Source organism: Echiichthys vipera (genome assembly GCF_963691815.1).
Source record: "Echiichthys vipera genome assembly, chromosome: 12".
Lineage (NCBI taxonomy): Eukaryota > Metazoa > Chordata > Actinopteri > Perciformes > Trachinidae > Echiichthys > Echiichthys vipera.
Window position 1 is genome coordinate 586,240 of NC_139837.1, and position 8,553 is coordinate 594,792.

At 48.1% G+C, this 8,553-nt stretch overlaps 1 protein-coding gene across 1 annotated transcript in view; it reads left to right on the forward strand.

The window, feature by feature from the left end:
- mdga2a (MAM domain containing glycosylphosphatidylinositol anchor 2a) overlaps positions 1-8,056 on the forward strand; it is a gene marked incomplete at its 3' end in the record, with an annotated part of 43,258 nt that extends 35,202 nt beyond the window's left edge. The window contains exons 14-17 of the mRNA XM_083924473.1: positions 5,886-6,047; positions 6,931-7,061; positions 7,658-7,757; positions 7,968-8,056. Of these exons, the coding sequence (XP_083780599.1) occupies positions 5,886-6,047; positions 6,931-7,061; positions 7,658-7,757; positions 7,968-8,056 (482 nt within the window). The remainder of the gene's footprint in view (positions 1-5,885; positions 6,048-6,930; positions 7,062-7,657; positions 7,758-7,967) is intronic.
- Positions 8,057-8,553: the final 497 nt, after the last annotated feature.

An 8,553-nucleotide genomic window follows, 5' to 3' on the forward strand; every position in this document is an offset into this window, starting at 1 on the left:
CAGCACACTGCAGGTCCAGGAGGGTTCCTTCAGACACTCTGGTCCTCAGCACCCTGGAGGTCCAGGAGGGTTCCTTCAGACACTCTGGTCCTCAGCACCCTGGAGGTCCAGGAGGGTTCCTTCAGACACTCTGGTCCTCAGCACACTGGAGGTCCAGGAGGGTTCCTTCAGACACTTTGGTCCCTGTTTGAAGACGGCGTAGATTGAAGAGGATGTCGTCCGAGCGGTACCCGATGGGAACAACACCACAGTCTGAAGGCAGCTTTTCAAACAGCAGAGAGGAAGATGTTAAGCTGTTGGAGCGATGCCACAGGCTGGTCTGACACCTGCACCCACTGTGACCGGGTCAGATCCACCTCCTGCTCTGATGACACCAGCCTGTGCCCCACTGTGGAGGGCAGCAGGGATTGACAGGACGGGGGGTGCACATCCACGTTTCTGCAGGATGGTTAGGGTTAGGAGTCCGGAGTCGTGGTCTATGAACCGAGTCAAACGCTAGGTCTACAGAGACCATGTAGAGGGGTCTGTGGTGCTCTGTGTTGAGCCTGTCGGTCGTTCTACGCTCTTTCCTGAGGCCACGTTGAGTTCCAGGAGAGATTTCGTCTGCAGCAAACTTGGAGCAGGCTCGGCTCAGGGTCATGTACCCTGTTCAACAGTTGTCGGTGGTGTTCCGCCCACCGATGAAGAACCTGAGTCTTTTCCGTGAACAGGGTCGGTCCGTCCTCACTCCTGACCGGGTGGGGAGCCTTTCTGGATGCTCCGTCTGCAGGTTTCAGGGTGGTTTAGCCGCCAATGCTTACAGTCATCGTTAGTTGTGCATTTTTGGTTCTTTGTCGTCTGTATTTGTGTGTTTTTGGTTCTTTGTCGTCTGTATTTGTGTGTTTTTGGTTCTTTGTCGTCTGTATTTGTGTGTTTTTGGTTATTTGTCGTCTGTATTTGTGTGTTTTTGGTTGTTTGTCGTCTGTATTTGTGTGTTTTTGGTTCTTTGTCGTCTGTATTTGTGTGTTTTTGGTTCTTTGTCGTCTGTATTTGTGTGTTTTTGGTTATTTGTCGTCTGTATTTGTGTGTTTTTGGTTATTTGTCGTCTGTATTTGTGTGTTTTTGGTTCTTTGTCGTCTGTATTTGTGTGTTTTTGGTTCTTTGTCGTCTGTATTTGTGTGTTTTTGGTTCTTTGTCGTCTGTATTTGTGTGTTTTTGGTTCTTTGTCGTCTGTATTTGTGTGTTTTTGGTTCTTTGTCGTCTGTATTTGTGTGTTTTTGGTTATTTGTCGTCTGTATTTGTGTGTTTTTGGTTCTTTGTCGTCTGTATTTGTGTGTTTTTGGTTATTTGTCGTCTGTATTTGTGTGTTTTTGGTTCTTTGTCGTCTGTATTTGTGTGTTTTTAGTTCTTTGTCGTCTGTATTTGTGTGTTTTTGGTTCTTTGTCGTCTGTATTTGTGTGTTTTTGGTTCTTTGTCGTCTGTATTTGTGTGTTTTTGGTTATTTGTCGTCTGTATTTGTGTTTTTGGTTCTTTGTCGTCTGTATTTGTGTGTTTTTAGTTCTTTGTCGTCTGTATTTGTGTGTTTTTGGTTCTTTGTCGTCTGTATTTGTGTGTTTTGGTTCTTTGTCGTCTGTATTTGTGTGTTTTTGGTTCTTTGTCGTCTGTATTTGTGTGTTTTTGGTTCTTTGTCGTCTGTATTTGTGTTTTTGGTTCTTTGTCGTCTGTATTTGTGCCCTTCACACGTTGGTGATACGTGGATGTTATTCAGGTTTCAGAACACGAGCGGTATCAGTGTGAACAGAAGGAGAGGATTTCCTAAACTGTCTGAATGTTAATCCCTGTGAGACGGACACGGGACCCGGCTCCGACGGGCGCCACTGAGGACGGGCGCCACCGCAACTCAGAGCGAGATAAGAGGCTGAGAGTGAAAGAGGAGTCAGCGGCTGACGGAACGACAGCAGCGTGACGGACGAGCTGCAGCGTTAAACCGTGTGTTTCTTCTGGTGAAAGGTTCAGGGAGGAAACACGTGTGCAGGGAACGCGAGTTCAAGTCCGACCGTGAGAAATCACTAAAGGGACACGTCACATGTTAGTGTGTTAGCGGCTAAAGCTAACGGCGTCCTGCTGCACGGGTTTAAACACAGACAATACATTTAATCATTTATTTGGTTCTTTGTCGTCTGTTTTTGTGCGTTTCTGGTTATTTTAAGTCTTTATTTGTGGTTCTTTGTCGTCAGAACAGGTTTGAACAGGCGGCACGTGACGGCGGCGGCCCGTTGCTCTCGTGCAGCTCGTCTCGTTAACGTGCGCCTCGGGGGGGACCTTTAAATCCTCCGTCACACAGGAAACGCGTGCTGAGTGCTTCCTGCGCTCGTGTACTCTTTAATCTGAGCCAGAGGTGGATTTGTTCGTGCCGGAGCGCCGCTGCCTCGTCCTGAGTTAATCTGTGCAGGTCAGCGGGAGCAGGGATGCAGGTTCGAGTCCCCGTGCGCCTGCAGGAGATCATGTCCCGTCCGTGGTTAATCTGGCGTGCATCCGCTCCCCTCAGCCTCGGATTATCTGAGCTCATTTATGACGGGATTATTTATGAGTTTGCATCTTCAGACCAATAAATGTGACACATTTCTATTTGTCGTCTGTATTTTTGTGTTTTTGGTTCTCTGTCGTCTGTATTTGTGTGTTTTTGGTTCTTTGTCGTCTGTATTTGTGTGTTTTTGGTTCTTTGTCGTCTGTATTTGTGTGTTTTTGGTTATTTGTCGTCTGTATTTGTGTGTTTTTGGTTCTTTGTCGTCTGTATTTGTGTGTTTTTGGTTCTTTGTCGTCTGTATTTGTGTGTTTTTGGTTCTTTGTCGTCTGTATTTGTGTGTTTTTGGTTCTTTGTCGTCTGTATTTGTGTGTTTTTGGTTCTTTGTCGTCTGTATTTGTGTGTTTTTGGTTCTTTGTCGTCTGTATTTGTGAGTTTTTGGTTCTTTGTCGTCTGTATTTGTGTGTTTTTGGTTCTTTGTCGTCTGTATTTGTGTGTTTTTGGTGCTTTGTCGTCTGTATTTGTGTGTTTTTGGTTCTTTGTCGTCTGTATTTGTGTGTTTTTGGTTCTTTGTCGTCTGTATTTGTGTGTTTTTGGTTCTTTGTCGTCTGTATTTGTGTGTTTTTGGTTCTTTGTCGTCCGTATTTGTGTGTTTTTGGTTCTTTGTCGTCTGTATTTGTGTGTTTTTGGTTCTTTGTCGTCCATATTTGTGTGTTTTTGGTTCTTTGTCGTCTGTATTTGTGTGTTTTTGGTTCTTTGTCGTCTGTATTTGTGTGTTTTTGGTTCTTTGTCGTCCGTATTTGTGTGTTTTTGGTTCTTTGTCGTCTGTATTTGTGTGTTTTTGGTTCTTTGTCGTCCGTATTTGTGTGTTTTTGGTTCTTTATCGTCTGTATTTGTGTGTTTTTGGTTCTTTGTCGTCTGTATTTGTGTGTTTTTGGTTCTTTGTCGTCTGTATTTGTGTGTTTTTGGTTCTTTGTCGTCTGTATTTGTGTGTTTTTGGTTCTTTGTCGTCTGTATTTGTGAGTTTTTGGTTCTTTGTCGTCTGTATTTGTGTGTTTTTGGTCATTTGTCGTCTGTATTTGTGTGTTTTTGGTTCTTTGACGTCTGTATTTGTGTGTTTTTGGTTCTTTGTCGTCTGTATTTGTGTGTTTTTGGTTATTTGTCGTCTGTATTTGTGTGTTTTTGGTTCTTTGTCGTCTGTATTTGTGAGTTTTTGGTTCTTTGTCGTCTGTATTTGTGTGTTTTTGGTTCTTTGTCGTCTGTATTTGTGAGTTTTTGGTTCTTTGTCGTCTGTATTTGTGTGTTTTTGGTTCTTTGTCGTCTGTATTTGTGCGTTTTTGGTTCTTTGTCGTCTGTATTTGTGTGTTTTTGGTTCTTTGTCGTCTGTATTTGTGTGTTTTTGGTGCTTTGTCGTCTGTATTTGTGTGTTTTTGGTTCTTTGTCGTCTGTATTTGTGTGTTTTTAGTTCTTTGTCGTCTGTATTTGTGTGTTTTTGGTTCTTTGTCGTCTGTATTTGTGTGTTTTTGGTTCTTTGTCGTCTGTATTTGTGTGTTTTTGGTTCTTTGTCGTCTGTATTTGTGTGTTTTTGGTTCTTTGTCGTCTGTATTTGTGTGTTTTTGGTTCTTTGTCGTCTGTATTTGTGTGTTTTTAGTTCTTTGTCGTCTGTATTTGTGTGTTTTTGGTTCTTTGTCGTCTGTATTTGTGTGTTTTTGGTTCTTTGTCGTCTGTATTTGTGTGTTTTTGGTTCTTTGTCGTCTGTATTTGTGCCCTTCACACGTTGGTGATACGTGGATGTTATTCAGGTTTCAGAACACGAGCGGTATCAGTGTGAACAGAAGGAGAGGATTTCCTAAACTGTCTGAATGTTAATCCCTGTGAGACGGACACGGGACCCGGCTCCGACGGGCGCCGCTGAGGACGGGCGCCGCCGCCACTCAGAGCGAGATAAGAGGCTGAGAGTGAAAGAGGCGTCGGCGGCTGACGGAACGAGAGCAGCGTGACGGACGAGCTGCAGCGTTAAACCGTGTGTTTCTTCTGGTGAAAGGTTCAGGGAGGAAACACGTGTGCAGGGAACGCGAGTTCAAGTCCGACCGTGAGAAATCCCTAAAGGGACACGTCACATGTTAGTGTGTTAGCGGCTAAAGCTAACGGCGTCCTGCTGCACGGGTTTAAACACAGACAATACATTTAATCATTTATTTGGTTCTTTGTCGTCTGTATTTGTGCGTTTCTGGTTATTTTCAGTCTTTATTTGTGGTTCTTTGTCGTCAGAACAGGTTTGAACAGGCGGCACGTGACGGCGGCGGCCCGTTGCTCTCGTGCAGCTCGTCTCGTTAACGTGCGCCTCGGGGGGGAACCTTTAAATCCTCCGTCACACAGGAACCGCGTGCTGAGTGCTTCCTGCGCTCGTGTACTCTTTCATCTGAGCCGGAGGTGGATTTGTTCGTGCCGGAGCGCCGCTGCCTCGTCCTGAGTTAATCTGTGCAGGTCAGCGGGAGCAGGGACGCAGGTTCGAGTCCCTGTGCGCCTGCAGGAGTTCATGTCCCTTCCGTGGTTAATCTGGCGTGCTTCAGTTCCCCTCAGCCTCGGATTATCTGAGCTCATTTATGACGGGATTATTTATGAGTTTGCTTCTTCAGACCAATAAATGTGACACATTTCCATTTGTCGTCTTTGTTTGTGTGTTTTTGGTTCTTTGTCGTCTGTATTTGTGTGTTTTTGGTTGTTTGTCGTCTGTATTTGTGTGTTTTTGGTTCTTTGTCCTCTGACCCCGGCCTCTAACCTCTGACCCCAGCCTATGACCCCTGGCCTCTAACCTCTGACCCCTGGCTTCTAACCTCTGGCCTCTGACCCCGGCCTCTAACCTCTGACCCCGGCCTCTGACCTCTGACCCCGGCCTCTAACCTCTGACCCCGGTCTCTAACCTCTGACCCGGCCTCTAACCTCTGACCCAGCCTCTAAGCTCTGACCCGGCCTCTAACCTCTGACCCCGGCCTCTAACCTCTGACCCGGCCTCTAACCTCTGACCCCGGCCTCTGACCTCTGACCCCGGTCTCTAACCTCTGACCCCGGTCTCTAACCTCTGACCCGGCCTCTAACCTCTGACCCCGGCCTCTAACCTCTGACCCGGCCTCTAACCTCTGACCCGGCCTCTAACCTCTGACCCGGCCTCTAACCTCTAACCCCGGCCTCTGACCTCTGACCCCGGCCTCTGACCTCTGACCCCGGTCTCTAACCTCTGACCCCGGCCTCTGACCTCTGACCCCGGCCTCTAACCTCTAACCCCGGCCTCTGACCTCTGACCCCGGCCTCTGACCTCTGACCCCGGTCTCTAACCTCTGACCCCTGGCTTCTAACCTCTGACCTCTGACCCCGGCCTCAGGTTTCTACATGTACATTGAGACGTCGAGGCCGCGGCTGGAGGGGGACAAAGCGCGGCTGCTGTCTCCGACCTTCAACATGAACTCCAAGAGCTCCAACCCCGTCAGCAGCAACCCCACCTACTGCTTCGCCTTCTTCTACCACATGTACGGGAAACACATCGGTGAGTCTGCAGCACGCGCTCAGGTACAGGAAGTCACAGAATAACCATCTTTAGCCGCCGCTTTAAGGTTCCTGCTGCTTTTAGCGCTAAAGCAGGAAACAGTTCCCAAAATAAAACGGTTCCCAAAATTCCTCAAAGCAGCTTCAGTCCAAAGCAGCTGGACTGGTTGTTTGTCAGGAAGACGTTTCACCTCTGATCCAGGAGGCTTCATCAGTTCATGTACGCATCTGACCAGGACCAGGACCAGGACCAGGACCAGGCTGGGACTGGACCAGGACCAGGACCAGGCTGGGACTGGTCCAACTCACTGGTGTGAGATCCAGGTCTTTAACCTCTCCCAGGCCGATGATGTCACTGGAACCCTTTGTGCTCCGTCGTTAGAGTGACAGTGGTTGTTGGGAAGTTGGTTTTGATTTTGTCAGTACTGGTCCAGTCCCAGCCTGGTACTGGTACTGGTCCTGGTCCTGGTCCAGTCCCAGCCTAGTCCTAGTCCTGGTCCTGGTCCAGTCCCAGCCTGGTCCTGGTCCTGGTCCTGGTCCTGGTCAGATGCGTACATGAACTGAAACGTCTTCCTGACAAAGAACCAAGTCCAGTTGCTTTGGACTGAAGCTGCTTTGGGAGAACGACGACCTGAACACATGAGAACCTTCACAGACTGTTCCTAAAATTCAAACTGTTCCTTGAAGTCGGGTGCACCCCAGGGTTCGATCCTCGGCCCGGGTTCAGGATATCACAGAATAACCATCTTTAGCCGTCGTTTTAAGGTTTTTGCTGCTTTTAGAGCTAAAACGCTGAAAAATCATCAATCTAGGACCTTCAGTTTAGTCTTGAGAGGAACTTTAACACAAAGACGTTTTGTGTTCCTGTGTGTTTGGTTCTGCAGGAGCTCTGAACGTCTTCCTGCGGCAGAAAGCTCCGACGGTGACGGACACCTCCGTCTGGAGTCTCGTCGGTAACCAAGGAGACCGGTGGCGCCAAGCCAAGGTCAACATCCGCCCGACCGCGGCCTTCCAGGTACAAACCACACCCACTTCATTAGGGTCTCCTGGAGCTACTGGGCCGGGTCTGACCAACCTGGCTACCCGACTGCTGGACTTCTTTTTTGTTGTTGAGACACTAGATGGAGCTGTTCTGATCACAGTGTTTGAAGGAGCAGCAGGAAGTGTTGGGTTAGCATCAGCTGCAGGACTTTATAAGAAGAGCCTTAAAACCAGCTGGAGAGTTAGCGTTAGCCGTTAGCATTAGCCGTCCCAGCTAAGTGCAGATGAAAGTGATGTTAGCATCCAGGAGCAGCGTAGCCATGTGGGCGTGCGTTTGAATGGCGTTCCTCTCCTTTCTCTCAGTCCATGGAGTGAATGCTCGACTCTTCTTCTAAAGTCCTGCAGCTTTCCACTTTCATCTGCACTTAGCTTGAACGGCTAACGCTTACGGCTAACGCTAGCGGCTAACACTCCAGCTGGTTTTAAGGCTCTTGTTATAAAGTCCTGCAGCTGATGCTAACCCAACACTTCCTGCTGCTCCTTCACATTAAAACACTCAAACCGGCTTTTATTATGAAGCAGTCACAGGAAACACCTAAAAACCACTTCCCCTTCTTCCTGCTCCTCCAGATGGTGATGGAGGGAGTGCGAGGCGCCGGCATCGAGGGAGATATCGCCATCGATGACGTCACCATCGAGGAGGGCGAGTGTAAAGACCCTCCCCCCAACAGTGAGTTTCAATTTCCTGCGTTTCCTTCCTCTTGTTTGTGTTCGTGGTCGTTTAGCATCTTTTGTTCGCTTGTTAACTTCCTCTGACTTTAACCTGTCACCATGGCTCCGCCTCTTTATCCGTTTCTGGAGGCGGAGTCGTGGCGCAACGTCGGTTATTTATGCAAATGATGGCGTTTACTCTGTTTTTGTTTCTCTCTCTCTCTCACAGATCTGAGGTCGCTCGCCCCGCCCACATCGCCACATATATGGCAGCTGTGCGTCACTCTGACTCTGGCTCTGATTGGCCGGCAGAGGTGACCCCCCCCCCCCCCCTCCTCTACGGGACGCCACAACCTTTGACCCCACCCCCCTCCCCCTCCCCCCAACTACCAAAGATGAGGTCAGAGCTGCGGAGACTTCCTGCCAAAATGGCCGACAACAAGGTGCAAAATCCCCTGGAGCGGCGTCGGGCTAGCCGTCGTTATGCTAAGCTAGCCGTCGTTATTCTAAGCTAACGGCGCCCGTCCTCCTGAAACAGGTTCCTAATACGTTTTTAATGATTTTGGTTCATAGTTTGACTCTCTTTCATAATTTAGTGTCTTATTATAAAAATATGGAAGTTAACACAGTTTCTGTAAAGTTCAGTTCAGACCGAAGCGTCGCAGCGTCATGAGATTGACCAATGAGACGAGACGCTGTGCATCGTCTCCATGGTAACGCCTCTCTGTACTTCCCTTCTAACCTCTGATTTTCCGTCTTTTGTTCGTACCTTAAGAAACATAAACGAGCTCAGAGTGAAGGTGAGATCTTTTTGC